The sequence below is a fragment of the Miscanthus floridulus genome, chromosome 13 (assembly GCF_019320115.1).
Source record: "Miscanthus floridulus cultivar M001 chromosome 13, ASM1932011v1, whole genome shotgun sequence".
Lineage (NCBI taxonomy): Eukaryota > Viridiplantae > Streptophyta > Magnoliopsida > Poales > Poaceae > Miscanthus > Miscanthus floridulus.
This window is the reverse complement of record NC_089592.1, coordinates 78227801-78252234: the sequence shown is the minus strand read 5'-3', so window position 1 is coordinate 78252234 and position 24434 is coordinate 78227801. Positions and strand designations below refer to the sequence as shown.

The 24434-nt window shown below is 44.2% G+C and overlaps 3 protein-coding genes and 1 pseudogene across 4 annotated transcripts; 3 read left to right on the top strand and 1 right to left on the bottom strand.

The window, feature by feature from the left end:
* Positions 1-524: 524 nt before the first annotated feature.
* On the top strand, positions 525-4732 carry LOC136500677 (biotin synthase, mitochondrial-like). The gene is made up of 6 exons (XM_066496088.1): positions 525-893; positions 2464-2643; positions 2841-2947; positions 3249-3454; positions 3603-3742; positions 4162-4732. Exons 1-6 carry the CDS (start codon positions 663-665, stop codon positions 4465-4467), a joined length of 1170 nt encoding a protein of 389 aa, XP_066352185.1. The 5' UTR covers positions 525-662; the 3' UTR covers positions 4468-4732.
* A 3584-nt stretch (positions 4733-8316) lies between these two features.
* On the top strand, positions 8317-12224 carry LOC136498867 (uncharacterized). Of its 2 annotated transcripts, XM_066494584.1 has the most exons (3): positions 8317-8660; positions 9097-10094; positions 11853-12224. In XM_066494584.1, exons 1-2 carry the CDS (start codon positions 8317-8319, stop codon positions 10091-10093), a joined length of 1341 nt encoding a protein of 446 aa, XP_066350681.1. In that variant the 3' UTR covers position 10094; positions 11853-12224. The 2 variants fall into 2 exon arrangements, with proteins under 2 accessions (XP_066350681.1, XP_066350680.1); XM_066494583.1 differs by lacking the exons at positions 8317-8660; positions 9097-10094 and adding an exon at positions 10404-11763.
* A 555-nt stretch (positions 12225-12779) lies between these two features.
* LOC136500480 (probable E3 ubiquitin-protein ligase ARI8) lies at positions 12780-20042 on the top strand. The gene is made up of 15 exons (XM_066495832.1): positions 12780-13133; positions 13997-14118; positions 14715-14817; positions 14938-15028; positions 15512-15684; positions 15816-15917; positions 16021-16109; positions 17034-17141; positions 17454-17544; positions 17767-17856; positions 18343-18390; positions 18574-18645; positions 18742-18835; positions 18930-19083; positions 19345-20042. Exons 1-15 carry the CDS (start codon positions 12948-12950, stop codon positions 19598-19600), a joined length of 1779 nt encoding a protein of 592 aa, XP_066351929.1. The 5' UTR covers positions 12780-12947; the 3' UTR covers positions 19601-20042.
* A 394-nt stretch (positions 20043-20436) lies between these two features.
* LOC136500107 (calcium-dependent protein kinase 21-like) lies at positions 20437-24112 on the bottom strand (annotated as a pseudogene).
* Between the last annotated feature and the right edge of the window lie 322 nt (positions 24113-24434).

The window sequence follows — 24434 nt, the reverse complement described above, 5'->3', positions numbered from 1 at the left end:
AAATAGGTTTTATAGTAGCCTTACCCATGCCAGTCGATCAAATCATCTTTTGTTAGAATCAATCATTTTGCATTGTCGTGTTTTCCTTGAGATGGCACTCTATTGATATTTTGAATTAGAAATTTCGTGTTTGAATATAGGATATGTATCAAATAGGCAGAATACAAAGCAGATGAGAAGAAAGAAAAACGTGAAATAGAGGTCTTAACTTGAAATATCCTAGTAGAGGTGATTTTCAACTAAACTGTGTAATTAGTTATTTTTTTATCTATATTTAATACTCCATGCAAACGTCCAAAAATTGATGTGATGGAGAAAGAGTGAAAAAACTTGAATTTTGATGGAAACTAAACAAGGCCCCCAATATTTCACCAAGCCCAGTCGAAAGTCCAAACAGTGAGTACTCTTTCCGGGAGTCATCCACACTATTTTCATCTGCCACACCACAAGTTTGACGAATTGTGGAAAAAAACAAGAATTAAATTCCGTAGGCGCCAGTCAAATCTACCAACCTCGGGACCGCAGCAGCCAAGTCGCAAGTCGCCGCAGCCGCCCAGCCGACGAGCGTGTAATCTCACGCTGGCTTCAAGCTGCAACGAACTCCCTCCCTCCCTCGGCCATATCGCCCGCTGCTGCTCTATCCCTTTCCTGCTAGCACGGCCATGCTGCTGCTAGCGCGCAACCTGCGCTCCGGCCTCCGCCCGCCGCTCGCCGCCGCCGCCGCCGCGGCGGCGGCGTTCTCGTCGGCCCCCGCGGCTTCGGCTTCGGCGTCGGCGTCGGCGGCCGCGGCGGAGGCGGAGAGGGCGATACAGGACGGGCCGCGGAACGACTGGAGCCGGCCCGAGATCCAGGCCGTCTACGACTCCCCGCTCCTCGACCTCCTCTTCCACGGGGTACGTACGACCGCCCGTCACACATGACACACCGCCTGGAATGGAATGGACACCTCGCGATCCCAAATTGCGCTCGGGTTTGGTACTGGATTAATGGTCTCCGGAAAAATTTGGTGAAAGATTCTGTCTTTGAGCTTCTGGCAGTTGAAGGCCGTAGATTTACTGGCAAGGTTATGTTTAGAGTCGTTGGGATGTGAACGCTAGATTTGTTGCATGAGAGGTGCTAGTACTAGTTGAATGCCAAAAAAAAAAATTTAACCGTGGAGATTGCCACAGAGTGTCGTCGGTTGGGCAAATGCCAAAAATGTTTCATTTTGGGGAATTTCTTGTTCTAGTTAACGATAGCGATTGACATTTCAGCTCAGTGGAACTTTGGATGAGGACAGTAGGTATTTTATTTGCTTTCTCAGATATAAGAATGAATATATTATGAAACATCAGTCCATGTTCAGTTAACAGTCGATGGATTTAGTACACAAATATTGTTGTTATGCTGCCCAAGTTTCGTTAAGTGGTGGTGATGAGCATCGACTCTGTCAATTTAGGCTTTAGGACTTTTAACCTGTGGAAAGCCCCAATTATCAACACTTCAACAGTGATGTCAACTTCATTGGGTTCTTTTTGAACTTCGCGTCCAGATTTTTTGAACTGTGCTGCAAGTATTTAGCATTGAAAGCCAAAGACATACTTTTCATATTATAAAAATTTCGACCTTGTTGCGTGTGCAAGAAAAGACTGTTCATATGGACTTTGGTGTCAACTGTCAAGCTTATGTGTTCATAAGTTTGTAAAAAAGGTGAGCTATTTATAAGTCCATCTGTAGTGTTGGTAGGAAGGTACTGCCCCCAAGGGCCAAGGGCCGTATAGCCTATAGCGTGGAAATTCACATCAAGCCTTTCTTTCAATAGTTGGCACTGTAGTTAATGGAAAATTTCACTTTTAGGAGCAGGAATGGGATGTTCTTGACAAGTTTTTCTAAGATCCACCTCTAGAAGGCTGTATGGTTGTTGGTTCTTCTCATACCTATTGGGCAAGTGTTGGAGCATCACATAATTCTGTAGAGGAAGTCATATACAAGTTTACACTGCTACGGATTTCCAAAGTTTTATCATTATGTTACCTATAGAAAAGTCTAGTTATTGTTGTAAACCATTCAGTGAAGATCAGGGATGATGATTCGTTGAAATTCATGATAGTCTGATAAATGCTGGTCAATAAAAAAAAATTGCGTGACTAATGTCCTATTAGATATATTGGTCAAAGTAACATATTCATTTGGTGTAGAACTATTACATTACTGAGCGTCTTTACCCATCATGGATTGTAAGCATTCCTCGGAGTATCTCCACAGATTGCCAGTTTGTAAGACGGAATAGAGATGTAACAAGGTGGAACGAGTCAAATGGATCATTATTCTTCTGAAGAACGCAATGTTCTTTACAATATGAGTTACCTGTGATGTAGCATTTAGCATTCATGTGACTATGTCACAATGCACAGTTGATTGGGCAACAACTCTGACGTGCCATTTGTTCTTCTAATTACTGGGCAACCACTTTATTTTTTTCAGGCTCAGGTCCACAGAACTACCCATAAATTCAGAGAAGTGCAGCAGTGCACACTTCTTTCAATCAAGACTGGTGGGTGTAGTGAAGATTGTTCTTACTGCCCTCAGTCATCAAGATACAACACTGGATTGAAGGCCCAAAAATTGATGAACAAAGATGTTGTCTTAGAAGCAGCAAAAAAGGTATTGTTAGTGTAATAATTGTCTGGGAGGTGACAAGTTCACTTCAACTGTTTTTTAACTGTCGCAAAGTGACATCTAATCTTATTGTTGATTGTAGACTTATAACTTTATAACTTATTAAATTCTGTGCAATATTATTATTTCTCACAGTGCACTATTCTATATATTGTTCCTTTTCCTAATCTATTTTTGTGCAGGCAAAAGAGGCTGGGAGCACCCGTTTTTGCATGGGAGCTGCATGGAGAGAAACCATCGGCAGGAAAACAAACTTCAACCAGATTCTTGAATATGTCAAGGAAATAAGGTATTCATTGAAATCTTTTGTTTATACGATAAAACTATGGTATATATATGGCGCATGTTCTGCTTAACCATGCACAAGTTTTTGTCTAGGTCAATGTTCTATTATCATGCCATTTTTCACCTAGTTTGTATTTTTCTCAAAACAAACTAGCTTTGTGTATTCACCTACAATAAGCAGGCCATTGACTTAAAGACCTTAATTGCATGGAATATGATGATATATCTGGTCAACAGAAGTTTTATGCATGTTTATTATAGATTATTTCAACATTTTAGCATGCATTGGATAATTGAATATGCAGGGGTATGGGCATGGAGGTCTGTTGCACACTGGGCATGATAGAGAAACAACAAGCTGAAGAACTCAAGAAGGCTGGGCTTACAGCATATAATCATAACCTAGATACATCAAGAGAATATTATCCCAACATTATTACCACAAGATCATATGATGATAGACTGCAGACTCTTCAGCATGTCCGTGAAGCTGGAATAAGCATCTGCTCAGGTGATTCTTCGAAGTCACTGATGTTTCTTGCTTTTATATGAGGACTACCCTGCACAAAGCGATCCTCTTCCAGTTTACAAAAAAACTTGGGAATATATGTCTTCAGTAGTTAAGTGTATAATTTGGTGCTCCATTTGTTTTTTTACAGGTGGAATCATTGGTCTTGGTGAAGCAGAGGAGGACCGGGTGGTGTTGTTGCATACACTAGCCACCTTGCCTACACACCCAGAGAGTGTTCCTATTAATGCATTGGTTGCTGTAAAAGGCACACCTCTTGAGGACCAGAAGGTATCCGTACTGCCGATTATTTTGTACTCCAGTTTAGGTTGTTGCAGCTAGTGGGTGATCCTGCATCTCACATTCTCACACATGGAAAACATGGCTATATCTTTGTATATAATATACAAGTCATTGATTGCACATTGTTGAAGGACGGGCTGGTGCAAGTGGTAGAGTCTTGCCGCCAGTGACCGGAAGGTCCCGGGTTCGAGTCGCGGTCTTCTCGCATTGCACAGGCGAGGGTAAGGCTTGCCACTAACACCCTTCCCCAGACCCCGCACAAAGCGGGAGCTCTCTGCACTGGGTACGCCCTTTTTTTTATTGATTGCACATTGTTGGCTACAATGTGTACTTGTGTAGGAGTAGACTATAAGTTCTGCACATACTGTTTTTTTTATTTGTTTATGCTAACTAATGTTCAACATCAGCCTGTAGAGATCTGGGAAATGATCCGCATGATCGCCACTGCTCGGATCGTGATGCCAAAGGCGATGGTGAGGCTTTCAGCAGGCCGAGTACGGTTCTCCATGCCAGAACAAGCGCTCTGCTTCCTTGCCGGGGCCAACTCCATCTTTGCCGGTGAGAAACTTCTCACGACCCCAAACAACGACTTCGACGCGGACCAGGCGATGTTCAAGATCCTTGGTCTCATCCCCAAGGCTCCAAGTTTCGGCAAGGAAGAGGCGGCGGCTCCCGCAGACACCGAGAGGTCTGAGCAAGCTGCATCGATGTAGAATATCATTAACGATTCTCTGTATCACAGTTAGGGCGAAACTAGAACTATTGTTATTATAGCTAGATCATTGTAATGTAGAAACCACAATATTTCATTATTTTGTAGCTGCTTGAGACTGGCTGGAAACAAAATAAGGAGTGCCAACTGCCAATATGTGATGTAAGCTTCAATCTTTGTTCTTTGGGCCCTGTTTAGATTGCAAATATTTGCAATCTGGATACTGTAGCACGTTTCGTTTGTATTCGACAAACTTTGTCCGATCATAGACTAACTAGACTCAAAAGATTCGTCTCGTGATTTACAACCAAACTGTATAATTAGTTATTTTTTTACCTACATTTAATGCTCCATACGTACGTCTAAAAATTGATGTGATGGAGAGAGAGTGAAAAAACTTGGAATTTGGAGGGCATCTAAACAAGCCTTGTTCTTTGATCTCTCTCGAATCTCGATGCAGCATCACCGGCCATCAGTCGGCTGACGGCCGTGAGCATGCGAGCAGGGTTTGGAGGGCAGTCGCTCTCTGTGACTGGTTCTTGCATTGTCAGTAGCTCCATCCAGTTCCAGATGGATTCGCGGACGGGGTTGTCAGCTGTGGTTGGTAGGCTGGTAGCTTGCCGCATGTGCTGTGCGTGTATGTTGTCCTAGCATGATATGGACAGACTCCGGTGTGTGGTATCAATTTGTCAAATCACATGGAAGTACGATGGAGTCGTGCTGCGCATGGCAAGCTGCGGTCCATAAGTTTCAACAAACACCGACAGTCATCGCTTGAAGGGTCATGATCGGCTCAACCTCATCTTACACGATTTATATTTTGAACATTACTCCTTTCGTCTCAAAAAAGGTATTTTCAACACTATTACTTCCATCCCTGGGAAAATGCAATTTTAGTATAGCACTAAGTGAAACTATCTTTTGATCAAATTTATATAAAAAATATATCAATCTTTGTGATACCAAATAATAATTATTAATTTTTTCATGAAATATATTTTCAAATTTTAATAATATCTAGTATCTAAATATTTGACACTCTTTTTTAAAACTTTATTAAAGTTTAAATAGTTTAACAAAGGACATACTTAGAATTGCTTAATTTGAGGATGTAGATAATATTTCTATACAAAATTACAAATACATGTACATGGGTTGTTCGCCTTCGCTCTCTTGAAAATTTTCGATAGAGTTAGGCTTCGCCAGAGCAGGATATGTGTTCATGACTTTGACATATAAGGCAAGGATCTAGCAAGCTTAATATATTTTTAGCCTACCAAAACGTTCCTTTTTTTCATGCCACTATGCGTCTATGCACATCATCATTCATAAATTGTTGTGCATTTGAATACTAAGTTCATACATGGACTTTCAAATTTTAACAGTATTTGGTATCTAAATATTTGATACTCTTTTTTATAAACTTTATTAAACTTTAAATAGTTTAACTAAGGGCATAGTTAGAATTGCTTAGTTTCAGGATGGAGATAATATTTCTATACAAAATTACAAATACATGTCATGTTCGTTTGTAGCCGTACTGTTTCAACGAAGAAACATTGTTTTTCTCTCACAACAAATCAGCGAACAGTACTTTCAGCCATGGCTTTTCAACGAAGCGAACAGGGCCACAATTACATGGGTTGTTCGCCCTCGCTCTCTTGGAAAACTTTGATAGAGTTAAGCTTCGCGCAGAGCATAATTTTTGTCCACAACTTTGACATATAAGGCAAGTATCTAGCAAGTTTAAGATATCTTTAGCCTACCAAAACGATCTTTTTTTCATGCCACTATGCACATCATCATTCATAAATTGTTGTGCATTTGAATACTAGTTCATACATGGACTTTCCCTAACAAGATTATATTAATAACAAAACCAAAACTAGTGCTTCCTCGGTAAACAAAATGACAATGTTGCATTCAAAATTTAAATTTTGTAGCGCATATATTATCGTTTTGTAGCACAAATATTCAAAATGTACAAATAGCTACAAACACCAAACTAGGTTCATTAGATGTACCGTGACATATATTTTGATAATGTATTTATTTGATATTATGGATGTTAATACATTCTCAATAAACTTGGTCAAAGTTATATGTCATCTATATTCAAAATGTAGATTACCAATGTGTTTGACTTAGCACAAAGCTAAAACGACTTACAATTTAAAGTAGACGGAATGTATACCATCTATATCTAATTAACAAAGAGTTACTAATGAGAAACAATCTAATAAATACTCCCTACGTCCTGAAATATAAGGAATCTAGTTTTGTCATAAGTCAAACTATAATAACTTTGATCAAGTTTATTGAAAAAATATTAATATCTACCACATCAAAGAGGTATATTATTAAAATATAATCCATAATATATCTAGTTAAGTTAATTTCAAGTCCTATATATTTTCCTTCTTTTTGTATAAACTTGGTCAAAGTTACTATAGTTTGACTTAGGACAAAACTATATTCCTTATATTATAGGACGGAGGGAGAAATAAATTGTATGATCTGTCTATAAATAAATTGTATGATTGTACGCGTATTATTCTAGTACAAAGTTGCATGTAACAATTCTCAAAGACGAACCAAATTCTATAACCCTTAAAATGAAAAATGAAACTATGGCCATTCTCAGTGGAAGTTCTATCAGAGTTTTATTTGTATTTAATAGGCTGCCACATAATTAATTTTTATGACGTGACAATGTTTTTGAGAGGAGAGAGAATAAATAAGTTATTAAAAACTACGCTATAAAACTCTTCGTCGAGAATGACGTGATAAATAGGGACATTCATAATCATTTCAGCCATTGGCTATTCTGTTTGATATATAGTTGCCAAACGACTACTACCATCTCAGTTTGTTTGTTTGAGCCCCTAAACTGTGCATTGTAACTTACAGGCTGTTATGACAAGGGGACTACACTGTTGGGACGTTTGAGCTCGCCAATTTTTTAACAATCTCCAGGCTGCAAAAGTCCACAATCTCGGAAAAGCATGGCTTTAATCGTGTGCACGCGGTGGGATGAGCGTGCGTACTAGCTATTACGTGGTTTGGGTGCCTGTTGCTTGAAATTTTTAAAGAAAAAGGAATTTTGACATCAAATGAAACGAGGGAAATATATATATCGGAGGAAGAGACAGAACATGTTCTTGACATTTCGGAGGGATATATATATCGGAGGGAAATATATCATTTAAATTTTATAGCAACACAACGATTAACAGCCTGTTTGGTTGGCTGGTTCATATCGTTGCTGGTTCGTGAAGAAGTACTGCTAACTGGTTTGTGTGAGAGAAAAATACTATTCTAACTGAAAATTTACGATCATTTACGACCGGCCACCGCCAAAAGAACATGCTGTAAGGCCAGTCTCAATGGGGGTTTCACCATAGTATCATGCACATTAAATATAGTGACACATCAGCAATTTGATTGGAACGAGGAGGAGAGAGAGCACCAGCGTTTCACCATGGTGACACCGTGCTGGCGTTGTTTCCCAGAGAGTGAAACGGAAATGAAACCAGCGCTGAGGGGTTTCATCTCGTCTTCCTCGATCCGCTGCGGCCGCGCGCCAGATTCTTCCCCGAAATCCTCTCCCGCGCCATCCTTCCCGCCCGCGCCATCCTCTCCCGCGCGCGCCACCACTTCTTCCCGCGAGCGAGAGCGACCGTCCCAGCGCGCGTCCCAGTTCCCGCTAGGTCAAGGCGCGAGATCCACTGGACTTGCGAAGGATCCGCCGCCGGATCCGGTCTCAGCTCTCCGGCGTCCTCCACCACCTCGCGGGCAGGGCGAACTCCGCCACCTCGCGGGCAGGGCGACCTCCGCCACCTCGCGGCCCATGGATCCGCCGCCGGCCGATGACTCGAGCCATGGCGCCGCCGGCAGAGGAGGCAAGTCCGGCAAGTCTCGCGGCCGGCTTGGACTCAAGAAGCCGTCTCCCACCCCCACCGCGCCGACTCCCACCACCACCGCGCCGTCTCCCACCCTGACCGCGCCGGCGTCGCGGCCGCCGGTGAGTTGGTCCCCAGCGGCGCCGGCTCCCACCCCCACCGCGCCGACTCCCACCCCCACCGCGCCGGCGCCAGGACAAGCTCCTGGATCCTTTCCTGCGCTGACTTGTCCTCCGCAAGGAGCAAGATGGGGCTCCATTCCACCAAATTTTGCACAAGACCCAAACTCTTGGTATGATTTCGAACTATTGTTTCAGTCAATCGACACTGCTGTGATTTTGATTCTTGCTATTTGCTAGTTGCTGTGATTTTGATAGATGGTCAATCGATCCCCAAGTAGATTAGTTTCTTTTCATTGTTGTGCTCTGTACAATTAGTTCAGCTAGTGTTTCATCTTGTTTTGTTGCTGCATGACAGCAAAGGAGTTCACCTGTTTGTTCGATTGGCTAGCGTGCTAGTGTTTCATTGCGATGCTGCTGCATGACAGCAAGGGAGAGTTCATCTGTTTGTTCGATTGGCTAGCGTGCTAGTGTTTCATCTTGCGTTGCTGCTGCATGTGCATTATCATCATGTATATATCATCTGTTGCGTTGCTGGTAGCAAAATGCTGTGATTTCTGTTAGCTGCAAGCAACCCAGAGTCATGATCATTTTAACTTGCTTTTTCAGGATATATCCGCAAGGTGGTTTTGTAAATATGATTCGTCAACCAAACTATTCGCCGCAATCCCAGGGAGAGAACTTTCATTTGATTGGTCAGAATATGGCATTCAACCCAATGTCTCCACCACATCCAGCAAGTACCTATGGAACACCTTCACCAGGAAGTACTGAACAAGCTGTGGAAGAAAACACTTCAGCTAACAAGAGTACAGAACAAGCTATGGAAGAAAGCACTGCAGCTAACAAGACTGTCAAACAAAGAAATTTGAGGTACTGGACTCATGACGAGGAAGAGCGGTTGGCTAGTTCTTGGTTGGAAATATCTAAGGACCCAATTTATGGAAATGATAAGCATCGTGATTCATTTTGGAAGGAAATCACTAATGAATTCAACAGGAAAGGGAATGGGAAGCGTACAAGGGAACTCAACCAATTGAAGGTGCACTGGTCACGCCTCAAGACAATAATTGGTGAGTGGAATGACTATTGGACTAAGGTTTGTCAAATGCACACAAGTGGTTACTCAGATGACATGCTGGAGGAAGAGGCACAGAAAATGTATGCAAACAGGCATGGAAAGAAGTTTACCTTGATCCATTGGTGGAAGATACTCAAAGATGAGCCTAAATGGTGTGCAATGTTCGTGAGTGAGAAAGACAACAATGACATAGTTGATATTCCTGATGCACAGATACGTCCCGAAGGCAGAGAAGCTGCAAAGGCTGAGCGCAGTGGAAAGCGTAAGAAAGAAAATGTCAAGGACGGAATTGTCATGCTTGGGGATAATATAGGGAAAATTATCAAGATTGAGGAAGATCGGAAGATGGAGCGTGACAAGGTCACAGAGGCACAAATTCAGATATCCAATGCAAACCTGCAGGCAGCGATGTTTAAGGTGTACAACTCCTTGCTTCATCAAGATACAGGGAACATGTCAGAAGATCAGAAGGCTAGACATGACAAGGCAATACGCAAGTTAGAAGAAAAGTTGTTTGCAGACTAAGGTGAGTTTTGTCTCAATGCAGCTCTGTACTTTAATCATTTGAATGCTTCACTATATCAGTTTGTAGGTGTAAATGCAGCAAAGTTTCAGTTTCTAGTTGTGAATGCTGCACTATATGCAGTTTCTAGTGTGAATCGGTGTGAACTGGTGCCTGTACGTATGTCTAGTGTGAATTGGTGTCAAGTGGTGCCCGTGCACCTATATATATATACATTCTCTCCTCCCATTCTACTTGCCTGTGCACCTCTTTCCTCCCATCATCTCTTCTCCTCATCTCTTCTCCTCATCTCTAATAGCAGCTTGATCACAGATGTCTGAGGAAAGTGACAGTCCTCAAGGTAGTCCAATTCCGTTGTACTCGCTGGATGACTTCCTTGCAGAGGAGGAGATCATAGATGATGTTCTTCACCAAGCCAAGCTGCTCATACAGTCCAGCGTCAAAGAACTTGAGAAGGAGGCTGCTGACCACAGATTGAATCCAAGGCAGCACATCAACAGGCCACGAGAGGAAGCACATACAAGATTGGTGAATGATTATTTCTCTGATAATCCTCTATACCCTCCGAATATTTTTCGCCGAAGGTTCCGCATGTCTAGGCCACTATTTGTGCGCATCGTTGATGCCTTGGGCCAATGGTCTCCGTATTTCACTCAGAGGGTCGATGCTCTTAATCGGCAAGGGCTCAGTCCACTACAAAAGTGTACTGCAGCTATCCGCCAACTAGCTACTGGTAGTTCTGCAGATGCACTAGATGAGTACTTGAAGATTGGGGAGACAACTGCAATGGAGTGTTTGAAGAATTTTGCCAAAGGTGTTAGAGAGGTATTTGGTGCAAGGTATCTAAGGCGTCCTACAGTGGAAGATACTGAACGGCTACTAAAACTTGGTGAGAGACGAGGCTTTCCTGGTATGTTTGGCAGCATTGACTGCATGCATTGGCAATGGGAAAGATGCCCAAATGCTTGGAAGGGTCAGTTTACTCGTGGTGATCAAAAACATCCAACTTTGATACTTGAGGCAGTGGCATCACATGATCTTTGGCTTTGGCATGCATTCTTTGGAGTAGCTGGTTCTAACAATGATATTAATGTTTTGAACCAATCTACTGTTTTTATCAATGAGCTCAAAGGACAAGCTCCTAGAGTCCAGTACATGGTGAATGGAAATCAGTACAACATAGGGTACTTTCTTGGTGATGGAATATATCCTGAATGGGCAGTATTTGTTAAGTCAATTCGACTCCCTACTGATGAGAAGGAGAGGAGGTATGCAGCAGAACAAGAAGGGGCAAGAAAGGATATCGAGAGAGCCTTTGGTGTACTGCAGCGTCGCTTTTGCATTTTAAAACTACCTGCTCGTCTATTTGACAGGGCTGTACTCCGTGATGTCGTGCTAGCATGCATCATACTTCACAATATGATAGTTGAAGATGAGAAGGAGGCAGAGATTATTGAAGAGAATCTGGACCTAAACGTTCCTCCTAGTTCGACAACCGTTCAAGAACCGGAATTCTCTCCGGATCAGGAAGTTCCATTAGAGAGAGTTTTAGAAAAAGATACTAGTATTAGAGATCGATCGGCTCATCGTCGACTTAAGAAAGATTTGGTGGAACATATATGGAATAAATTTGGTCCTCTTCCACCTAGACCAGGAATTTGAGCTAATACATGTATGTTTAATTTTTTTGTACCAATTATACATATATATTTCTTGCTGTGACCTGAACTAATACTGTGCTATTTTTTTTAACTTATGCAGGGTGAAAGCAACTACTGGAGTCTATGGGGTGCAGCAATTTGGACTTTTGGAAGTCATGATTGGTTGAAGATGAGCTCTGTAGCTCTTATATCTAATATATATCTATATTATTATATGCACTTGAGCTCATTTTAGTGATGATTGCTGCTGCTGTCCTGAGAGTAGCAAGCTATATGTACTTTGTTTTTTTCTACCTTAAGTACCAGTCATCTATATGTTCCTGTGATCTGAACTGTTATCTTGATCACTACTATTTATCAATGCACTATGTGAGTGCAGTTTCAGACTTTGCACTATGTGAATGCAGTTCCAGAACTATTTGTCGATCAATGCTATTTATCAAGTTGCTCTTGTGTATGTATTACAGTTTTGTTGTGAAAAGTAAATGTCTGATGCTTCAATGTCAGTTTTGTTGTATGTCACTTGTGCTCATATATCAGTTTAGCTCTTGGGGCCTGTTTCTCTTTGCTCGTGTGTACAATTTGCTGTGAAATGGCTACAGAATTAAGGATGCATATGATCCGATAAGCAAACAGCAATTAATTGCTTTGCAAAGCATGGGAAACGGCAAAGTGAAATAGCTGCACTGTGGATGTTGTTTCAATACTCGTTTCATTGCTGCTTTGTCATCATTTTTTTATGGGAAACAGTGTATTGAAACGGTGCACTGAGACTGGCCTAAGTGTTTATTTTAAGTCCACGCATGACATTTCCTTTAAAAGCAACTACTACTCGGAGCAGGAGTACTACTTCTTTTTAAGTGTTTATTTATAGCAACACAACGGCACAAATAAATGGAGTTTTAAATGCGAATCAAACGGGTCAAATCAAATGTGTGAAGAAAACGAAGAGGAGGCTTCCTACCGCGTTTGCTTTCCCAAATCACCCTTCCCGCGGCACATAGAAAACCCAAAAGAAACGCCATTAAAAACGCGCCCCACCATTGTCCTTAGGGTGCCGACTCGGGCACGCAACTCTACGATCTCCGCCCACCTCTCGGCCTCTCCCTCCCAGGCCCGCCCGACCCGGCCCGCCGGAACCCTAGCCTCCCCGCCCCTCCCGATCTCCCGATCGCCGGATTCCTGCCGCGGCCGGATGGACTCCGACGTGGAGATGAACGCCGCCAGCGACGAGGAGGTGATGGACGACGAGGACTACTACGACTACTGCGACAGCGACATGGGCGACGACGGCGGGAGCGAGGAGGAGCTGATGGCCGGGGACTACGACGAGGGCATCGAGGCCGAGGGGACCGACGAGGTGGTGTCTAGGCGCGAGCAGGTGAGGCGATGTTGTCGCGAGCACGAGGCGGATAGGGAGGGTGCCGTGCTTAGGATGTTTAGTTTTATCGCTGGATTCCTTGGGGTTTGAGTTCGGATGTGTTGGAATAGGCTGCGTGCTCCTGCCGGAATGGAACGGTGTTTTTTAGTGATATATGTCAGTGAGCTGGGGATTTTCGTATGTGACATGTGAGCGTGTTGGGGATTTGGGCGATCAGTGCATGTATTGGAGCACTGGAGTGTTAGCGATCTACTGGAGCACTGGAGTGTTAGCGATCTACTGGAGCGCTAGAGTGGTAAAGCGCGGTAGCGATGTGATGGTGTGCTAGAGTGGTAGCGGGTTAGATCAATTCATTCTTAAATCAGTGAAGTGTTAGGTCAGTTCATAGGCTTTTATTAGAATTGTGGGTTAGATCAGCTCATTCTTAAATCAGTGAAGTGTTAGATCGGTTCATAGACTTTTATTAGAATTGGTGGTTTGCTGCAAACTGATGATCATCTCAGTGCCTAGGCTGCTGATGCCTGCTTTATATGCAACGCTGAGTATTGATTTGTGTCATTGTGTGGTCTGAATTGGGCTTAAATGTAGCACCGCAGCAGCTTCCTTTGCTTCTTAATCTGAGTGTTGATTTGTGTGGGCTGAATTGGGCTTAAAAGTAGCACTGCATGAGCTTCCTTTGCTTCTTAATCAACTGTTAGTATAACGGTCCTAGATGAGTGATGTACCGCCTCTTGTAGGCTCTGTCAAGCATCCTAGATGAGTGATCATGCTTGGTGTCTTTGTGTTGCTTTGCTCTTCTGCCCGTATTTTGTTCCATGGGATACGAGTTTTGCTAATTGGGGAGTTGCATTTGCTATTAACAGACATTTGTGGTTTTAAACGAAGAAGTTATATCTGAGCGTCAAGAGGAAGATGTAAGCAAGGTATCTGCCGTGTTGTTGATCACAAGGGAAGATGCATGTGCCCTCCTGCATCACTATAAATGGTGAGTTTATGTCAGTGCTCCATCAAGTATTCTTTTTTTAAGGCAGCAAACTCTTAACAACGTTGTAATGTAATGGCATTTATCCTCATTATACTGTATGTTAGTACACATGTCACTGAAATCAGATTGTACTCGTGTCTATATCCATGAACACAGTATTATGCCGCAGTATGTGTAGGTTGTTTCTTGTTTTTAATTACTTCCCAAGGTGCTGACAGCCCCGCCTTTTTATTGTTGAAAGTTCCTCTATCAAGCTCGAGATAGAACCTGTAAATATTCTCTCAAAATACTCTGGAAAGGACATTGCATGATATGTACCATATGCTAATCATGGCAATGATTTTCTATTTTTCCATATGTTTGCGTCTATACATGAGATATCAAGAAAACTGCTACCTTCAGTTTGATCCTACTAATTTTCCCTGTTTTTGGTTGTTCGCAAAAGCTAGTGCACACTTTATGCACTTGGATATATTTAGAATGATAAAACTAAATCTGCGCTAGAAGCAATGCACTGACATTTTCTTATTGCTAGATGGTGTGGAAGTGGAATTAATGTACATCTGCGCCCTGTGTGTTCTGTATTCACTATGCAGGAACATCAGCAAGTTGAGTGACGAATGGTTTGCAGATGAAGAAAAAGTCCGCCATACTGTTGGCTTACTTTTGAATGGAAATCATGAGCCTCACTCTAGGAAGGCAAGATTTATATTTCATATTTTTATGCTTTTTTTTCATCAAAGCAGCATGTGTAATATGGTAGAACCTTTGGCTCTGGCATATATTCATAATTTCTTCTAACAATCTTTTTGGTTGCAGCTAACTTGTGGAATATGTTTTGAAGGGTATTCTTCTGATATGATGAGCTCCGCTGGTTGTGCTCATTTTTATTGCCATGAATGTTGGGAAGGTCTCCCTTCCTTCCTCCCTTGTTATTGCTCTTTATGCTTGCATGATTAGGTTCTGTTGTCATTGTTTGACTGGTCAAATTTATGTTTTAACTTGACTACCCACAAGCATGTTTTGTGATCCTTTGATTGTGATAATACTAAATGTTTAGTATTATGCATGCCCCTATATATTCTACATAAGATAGAATGATATTGAAGCAGATCATGTCTAGTTTTGTATATTACCCAGAAATCTAAATGTAGTATAAACTTTTTTCTGTTTTCTTCTGTAACGCCATAGAACTACATTAGACACATCAGAGTAAATTTCCTAATGTCAATATGAATGACATAAACATCAGGTTTTTTCTGGTGCCTTCTATATGTTAAAGTATTGCTTCTGCTGGTAACGTTCGTCGTATGACGATCCCGTTTTCCCTTGTATGTGATTATCTCCCTCCTAATAAAGGGGGATCTCTGATGGATCAATTTAAATTTTGTAGGCTACATTAGTGCTGCGATAGGTGGTGGTCCAGGATGTTTGTCATTGCGATGTCCTGATCCATCATGTAGTGCTATGGTTCTTCAAGGGATGATTAATGAATTAGCTAAAGATGAGGATAAAGAAAAATATGCACGATTTCTCTTACGTGCATATGTTGAAGGCAGCAAGAAGGTAATTGGTTTTAACAATTTGACTGATTCTCCAAATACACAGTTCTTTGGTCCTGCCTTGTTTTTGCTTACACTGCTTTGGCATCATGTTCTCTCACCGCAAACTCAATTGTGAAACCTCATTTCATGCAGACTAAATGGTGTCCAGCTCCTGACTGTACATGTGCTGTGGAGTTTCTTGGTGATGAAAACTATGATGTCTCATGCAATTGCAAGTTCAGCTTTTGCTGGAATGTATGATGGTTCCATTCTTCTAATAATTTTATGCTTTTGTTTTCACGAATCCTAGGGATTGAGCATCTAAGGCTTCATCAATATCCATTACTCTTGTTTGCAGTGCACTGAGGAAGCTCATCGACCTGTGAACTGTGAGACTGTTTCTAAGTGGATATTAAAGAACAGTGCAGAATCTGAAAACATGAACTGGTTCGTTGCAGGCTCAACACTAACGTTTGATGTGGTTTTCAAGTTCCTGTTTTTGTTGATACCTATGTTTTAGTTAAGACAGGGCGTATAGATAAGGAGTTCCTTGATTTTATTATGGAAGATACAACCTATTTCAACTTTCTACTTTCCGATTTTGATTATTTGTTTTGTAATGTGCCACTTATCAGTTCAGGCTAAGCACAGTGATAACTAGTTCCTGTGTGGTTGGAGCTTCATATCCTATTTCACCAACCTTTTAGCAATTTATTCAACAATGTAAATGTCACAATCCTGGAACTATTCACCTTGACTGCTGACAATAAGTGAGATGGTGAAAAAAAATGTGCCTAGAGTTAGTTGTTCAGGTTCACAGGCTTTTGTTACCATCTTTTAAGCGATTTAAGTTGATTTGGAAGTGGGTGGGGAAGCCACGGCAAATATTTCTGAGGTTGAATCAATAGGTGTCGTCAACTATGAAAAATATCCTAGTAATTCTAATATAGTTTTAAGATAGCATTTTTTTTGTTTACTGCAACTTGCTTGGGATTAATAGGCTTTGTTGTTACTGCAGCTGTGGATTGAGGATAGCTAGTTTATTTTCTCTGAACATGTAGGAGAGTTGTGTATCATTATGTTAGGAAGATGATGAGGATAGCTAGTTTGATTTGAAGTGGATTATAAAGGTTTGGGATTGATTTAATTTTCATCTATTTGTCTTGTTTTTTTCCTTAAAAAAGGCCCTCACTAGGCACAAGCAACTAAGACGCTGTTCAACTTAAACTTTGCATTACCTGCACTAGGTTCACATATCATTGAGATAGTGTGTCAATGTGTTTAGCTGATAATTGTGATTGTTTTTATTTTATTCCTTGTGGCACTCCAAATTGCATGAAAAGTTTTATTAAGTTGTGTTCATCTTTTCAGGATACTGGCTAATTCTAAGCCCTGTCCGAAGTGCAAACGGCCAATCGAGAAAAACCAGGGATGCATGCATATGACATGCACCCCTCCTTGCAAATTCGAATTTTGCTGGTATAGTTCACTCACAGCTTGAAAGAATTATTCCCTCCGTCCCAAATTATAAGGCATTCCAGTCAAAGCATCCTAAGTTTGACCAAATTTATATAATAAAATAATAACTTTTATGATAACAAATAAGCTATCATTAGATTCTTCATTAATTATATTTTCATAGTATACCTATTGTATGTCACAAATCTTTGTAATTTTCTCTATAATTTTGGTCAAACTTTAGACGCTTTGGAATGACTTATAATTTGGAATGGAGGATGTAATATACATGCCATGTTTATCTTCTTGTCTGAGGTTCTTTGGACATTCTAGGTTATGTCTGGGCGCATGGTCAGACCATGGAGAGAGAACAGGTGGCTTTTATGCTTGCAATCGTTATGAATCAGCAAAGAAAGAGGGAGTTGTATGTCTTCTCTTTACTTCATGCATTTCAGAGAAATCCTTTTCTAGAACCCCTAGTATAATTGTAATATTATTTCTGTCACTGCTGCTACAATGGGATTAGAAGCCCGTGTTTGGTGGGTGAACAGCGGCTCATCTTTGGGATGTTGTGATTTTCTGTGGTTCTTGTTCTTTTCATTTCCATGGATGTTTTCTTCTCAAACTTAAATTGCTTCTGTTGCAGTATCATGAGACTGAAGCAAGGAGGGAAAGAGCTAAGAACTCTCTTGAGAGATATATGCATTACTATGAGCGCTGGGCATCCAATCAGACAGTACGTTCAAGATACCTTAGTTCAATGTACCTAGGTTTCTGTCAAAATATATCTGTTTTGTGCTCATAATGTAATGTTTGAACCTTCTCTTTTGTTGTGCTGCTACTCTATAATATAATGCCAGCTATAGTTCTTGCCTCCTTGGTGGGATACCCATTTCAGTATTATGTTGGTTGTGCATAAGAAGAGTAATGTCTTAACCAAATAAGAAGAGTAATGTCTTAACCAAATGTGCTCTGAGGTTGTTCGAGGGTTTGCTTCATGATTATTTCCTCAGTCCAAAAATAATTGCGTTGCCTTTTGTACGTGCATTATCTGATTATTTCAGGGCTACCGATATGCTTATAGGCCAACGACATATTTTTATTCCTGATGTTCTTGATATCCGGTGCATTTTTATGCTGAGTATTCATATTTTTCATTTCATAATGTATATTTTGAACTGTCAGCTGTAATTTCTGTTCTCATGTTTGCCTTTATTGACAGTCGAGGCAGAAGGCCCAAGCAGATCTGCAAAAAGCGGAAAAGGATCAGGTGAGAAAATAAATCATGTTATGGGCCTTAAGGGCTCTCAGCGTGCCATGTAGAAGTTTCTCTGCTTGTCATTCTTTTCTGTATTAGCTGCTGTGCTAGACTATATTTTAGTCTTGCTTGCCCTAACTCTTCTTCCATGATGGACCAACTATAATGCTGTTTCCCTGTTCCTCTGTGCCACAGCTTGCAAATTTAACTGATATTTTCGGGATACCAGAGACCCAGCTTAAGTTCATAATTGAAGCTTGGTCACAGGTTTGCCATCATAAATTTTATATTATGGTTTCAATGGGTTTTATGATTTACAAATGTTCTTATATCAGATGCTTTCACCACTCTATTGTACATCAGATTATAGAATGCAGGCGAGTGCTGAAATGGACATATTCTTATGGCTACTATCTGGATGATAAGGTCAAGAGTGAATTTTTTGAGTATCTGCAAGGTTTGTTATTTCTATTTCATGTTGACATTATTACTGGGTTTATAATTGCTTGTGGGAACTCTTGGAACATCAGTGAATTCTATGTATTTGACAGGTGAGGCTGAGTCTGGCTTGGAACGTCTGCATCAGTGCGCTGAGAAAGACTTGCAAAAATTTTTGCCTTCTGTGAAATCTGACAGCACTGAAACGACGGCACCTACACTGGATGAATTTAGTGAATTCCGCGTGAAGCTTGCTGGGCTCACGAGGTAGTAAATTCACCATGCTGTCCACCTTTGTGTTGATATGACTACTACCTCTGATCTCTAAAGCATGATGTTTTGACAAAACAAATAGGCAGAAAAGTGATTTAGTATGTCTGAAAGTTCATTTAGTATGATTCGCTCCATAATTTCAGTTATGCCCTTTTATTTGCTTATTTTTTGTGAACCCTGCATCATAGAAGGATGTCCTGGAGTCTTCAATCATTACCCTAATTTTACTAGTGTACTGAGCTTTGTTTATTGCAGTGTTACTCGGAATTACTTTGAGAACCTTGTTCAAGCTTTGGAAGCTGGGTTGGAGGATGTCCGCACCACTGCCCAGGCTGCTGGTACATCCAGCGCTGCCACCAGCTCGAAGAAAGGAGGAACTAAATCCAAGAAGCAGCAGTACACTAAACCATCATCTGACCACACTGATGATGGGTGGCCCTGCGAGCGCTGCACATTTCTTAACCCTCCATCAGTGGATGCGTGCAGCGTCTGCGAAAAGAGTAGGTACTAGATGATGGAATAGCTTAAGGGAGGCACCCCAAGAAAAGCTCAAAGTTCATGAGGGGTGCTTTAGATCCTGCATTGGATGCTGAGAAGTGGAGCTTCCAGCAGCAGCAATGGTGTACAGAGTTATTTAAGGGCCTCAAATGGTTGGAAACGGAGTGGAGGCTCAGATGATTACATGTGTGTGTTGGGGTGGGGGGTGGTGTTGTCATTTGGTTTCCTTGTTCGTTTCTGTTGTTCCTTGTAAATATTAGGTGTGAAGTGGTAACCTGTGTGTCATGTGGTGGGTTTTGCATCTGACCAATCTGTGAAATTAAATTTCACGAATCTGATGGGAGGTAGCTCTGTTTATCCCCTCGTAATTGCGGGCAGGGCTTTTGTCTATTATTCAAGGACTTATAAACTATGGTTACTTGCCATCTGCTAGTGCTGGTCAATATTACTTCAAAGCCGAACATCGCGTGATATATGTTTTCCCATATACTGTCACGGTGTCACCTCTACCGTATGCTCGCCTCTTTTACCCATCCGTTCCTGGAGTAATAGGAAACTTTGGATTTCATTTCAACTTGCTCATAGGCTGGGTAGAAATTGTTTGAAAAGTTGGCTGAAGTTGTTATTCATTTGAATATACTCGTATGCTTATCGGTTATTGGTGAAATGTTTGAAAGTGGCTGTTGGCCACCATACAAGGGCTTGATGTAGGAAACCAGGCGTTTAGATATGATGATGAAGAAACGCTGAAACGGTTGTCGGTCGGTTTTACAAGTTTTCTACAGGTTTCAGTTTGCAATCCGTTCTCAGCTTTGCTGCAGCTTCTGAAATCGGAATTGCGTCAGTTGCGTTGCGTTGCGCCCTTTGTTGCACCCGTTCTTTTGTAAGTTCTGAATTTGAATTTGTAAATGCAGTATCTAATTACCCAACGAATTGAAAATGATTTTCTGTCAGATGAGCAGCAGCAGCCGTACATGCACGCGTTTTCCCCTTTTGCACCGCAGTTCTAATCAAGAAGCGCAGAGCCCGTGGATCGTAGATGGTGGTGGTGGCTAGAGTATCTGCGAATCGCGATCATCACGACATGTCCTTGCAGAACTTGCGGCTGAGGCTGCTGAAGTTGGCCCTGGAGTACTGGCGGGAGCCGTTCCTCCAGTCGGTGCCGGCCTTCATCATGAGCTCGAACTCCTGGTAGCTGATGCGGCCGTCCTGGTCGGTGTCGACGTCGCGGATGATGTCGAGGATGGCCTGGTCGTTGGGGCCCAGCTCCTCCGCCTCGATGAAGCCGCTGTCGTCCTTGTCGAAGTACCTGAACGCCGACGCCAGGTACTCGTCGTTGCTCGTCTTCTTGAGGTGCAGCGACACCGTCGCGAACTCGTCGCAGTCCAGCGTGCCGTTGCCGTCCGTGTCGGCCTGCATGCATGCATGTCGTCATCCGGTCTGAGAATGAAAAGACGAGCGGCGGCGGCGAACCGGCGACGATTGAGGAAGGAAGGAAGCAAGCAAGCAACCAAGCAATGAATGAAGCAGAGCACTCGCGGCCACGAGGAGCATCCTGATCTCCGACTCCGGGACCGGCTGGCCGTTGATGTGGAGGCCCTCCATGAGCTCCTCCAGCGTGAGGTTGCCGTTGTGGTCCTTGTCCATGAGGTGGAACATCTGCACGTACTTGTCCAGCTCCTCCACCGGCAGGTTCCGCGCCACCACGCCCACCAGCGCCTTCTTCTTGAACTTGTTCATGGCGGAGAACTGCTGCAGCCGGGCGCGCACCGCCTCGCCCAGCGACACGTTCGGCGCCGTGTCCGCGTTCTTCAGCCACGGGTGCTCTGCACGCAATTGCATCAGTGCCGTGCATTCTCGACATCATATCGCCAGCGATCAGCACCGGAGGCCAGGACGATCGGTGGCTTACCAAGCACCTGCCTCGCCGTGAGGCGGGTGGAGGGGTCGGGGTCCAGCATCCGCCGGATGAGGTCCTTGGCGTTGGCGGACACCCTCGGCCACGGCTCCCGGTTGAAGTCGATGACGCCGCGGAGGACCGCCTGTGCGATCTTCTCATCGTTGTCTGCATGCATGCATTAATTGTTCAGATCAGCAAAGCACCGGGCCGGAGGAGGAAGAAAACGCAAGCACGCCGCCTACGGCCTACCTCCCCAGAATGGCGGGACGCCGCAGAGCAGGATGTAGAGGATGACGCCGGCGCTCCAGATGTCCACCTCCGGCCAGTAGTTGCGCTTCATCACCTCCGGCGCCATGTAGTACGCGCTCCCCACCACCTCCGTGAACCGATCGCCGGGGCTGAAGAAGACGGAGAGGCCGAAGTCGATGACCTTGAGCGGGGAGTAAAGATGTGCATGCAGCCCGTGGGCCAAAGGCCCGGCCCAAAGCACGGTTATTGGGCCCGACTCGAGCACGGCACGGCCCGAACCCTAACCGGGCCCGTGCTGGCCCGAAGCCCGTAGCAGGCCGGGCTTGGGCTGAGGCCTCGGCCCGCCGGGCGGCACGGCACGGCCCGTTTTACAACGGCCGGCCCGGTGGAGGCCCGTTTTAATTTATTGAGCTGGTCGTACTATTTTCCTTTCTAGGGTTTTATCTCACGAGGTGTGAGTTTTACCTAGAATGGTTTTTAATGAGGCGGCATTGCATAAAAAGCTCAAATCTTTTGTCATCTGGTGTTTCTGTGATCGTTAAATATGAATATGTGAACCTGTGATTGTGCTGTTAAATATGGTGTTTACTGTGTAACGGGCTATGGGCCGGCCTGATGGACCAGTGGGCCGCGGGCTCAACGGGCTGGCACGGCCCGATATTCGGCCCACGGACCGTGCCTGGGCCGTCCGACAGGCACGGTGGACTGTTCAGGCACGGCCCGGTGGCCCGGCGGGCCAAAAGGGCCCGAGCCCGATCGGGCCGTGCCTGGCCCGGGCTCGGGCCGTGCCGTGCCGTGCCAGCCCGTTGCTCATCTTTAGCGGGGAGTCCTCCGAAGTTGACTTGTTGGCGAACAGGAAGTTCTCGGGCTTGAGGTCCCTGTGGATGACCCCGTTGGAGTGGCACAGCCGCACGACGTCGACGATGGTGCCGAACACGCCCGCCGCGGCGCGCTCCGAGTAGTGGCCACGCGCGACGATGCGGTCGAACAGCTCCCCGCCCTCGCAGAGCTCCATGACGAGGTGCACCGCGCAGCCGCCGGCGTCCTCGCAGCACGCCTCGCTGAGCCGCACCACGGCCGCGCCGCCGCGGGACGACATGCGCCGCATGATGGCCACCTCCCTCTGCACGTCAGCCGCGTGAGCCGCCGCCGCGGCGTCCTGCTGCACGGCCGCGGCCGGGGGCGCTCCGGCCGGTCCGTGGGGACCGGCACCCGCGGCGTTCCCGGCTCCGGCCCCCGGGCGGCGGACGCCGGGGCCGCCGCCGCCGCGGGGCCGGCGGTGCCTCCGGATGGTCTTGCACGCGAGCGCCTCGCCCGTGGCGGCGTCCCGTCAGCGGCGCGTGACACCGAACTCACCGCGCCCCAGCTCCCGGCCCAGCACGTAGCGGCGCGCGAACTCGGCCGCGGTGGTCCGGACCACCAGCGGCCCGGCGTCAGCGGCGGCGTCGTTCTTGCGCGGGGACGGGGACGGGGACGGGGACGGCGTGGCGGACGCGGCGGAGCTGGCGCCGCCGTCGCTGGAGCGATCGTCGCGGTCGCGCTCGGTGACTGGGAGGACGAAGGAGATGCGGCCGCGCAGCTTCCGCGAGCAAGCGAAGGCGGAGCAGCAGCCCCCATGGGTCCGGCGGGGCCACGGCCACCTCGCCCTCGGCCTCGGCGCGTGCGTGCGCGGGACGCTGGGCTGGGCTGCGCTTGTTGTCTTTGCTTGCCCTCAGGACGAAGCCAGGATAAATGGCTGCTGGGGTCGGTACTCAAAGTATTAAGTGCTAATTTATAGGATCCGATAATATAATATCATGCACAACATCAAATTACTAAAATAACAATACATGTTGTGACAAAATAAGGTTTCACAGGAGTAGTTACCTCTTACAGTTTCCCTCTACGACTACGATCCTCCGTCTTATGAAAGCGAACTATCACATCTTCGATTTGAATTGCATATAGGCCCTGTTCGCTTGTCTTATAATCCGTACTTTTCAGCTTATTTTTTTAGACAGAACAGTGTTTTTTTCTCACACCAAATCAGCCGGAACAATATTTCGGCTTATTTTTTCAGCGAAACGAACGGGGCCGTAGAAATTCCGATTCCACGAAGCATATGATATAATCATTCATAAATCCATCTCCAATACGATTTCTCAGTATTGTCTTCACCGATGCAGCGACGATAGGAAGAACTAGTACAAGCCTATAAACCAAAGGCAAAGCCAAATGTTTTTTTGTACCCATCAACATAGCAAGCTCAGAAATAGTGTTCAAGTCGGTAAATCTTTCATCAGCTCGCATATTGTCAATGTAAATATTAAGCTCTCGATCAAGATCCTTAAGTTGTGTTGAGTTGAAATCATCAGAATATGACTCAGCCAACTCCATTAGACTCTCAGATTTAAATGCCTCAAAAGAATTCTTAGGATTGAAAGCAACGATATAAGTAAGTAACTGAGAGTTTACCGCATTGAAACGATCACTAAACTCTGTAAGCTGCAAGTCAATAATTGAGTTCAAACAATCATATCTATAATGTTGATAGTTAGTGCGATTGGTCTTTCTTCTTGGCCTATGGCGATCTGAAAGCATCTAGGCCCCTAGTAGGGTTTCGGTGATTAATAACAATACAAGATTACTATGACTAACGTGTATTTTGCAGAGGCAATTAAGTTAGGTCATGGTAATGGAGATCGATTGGGCAATCAAG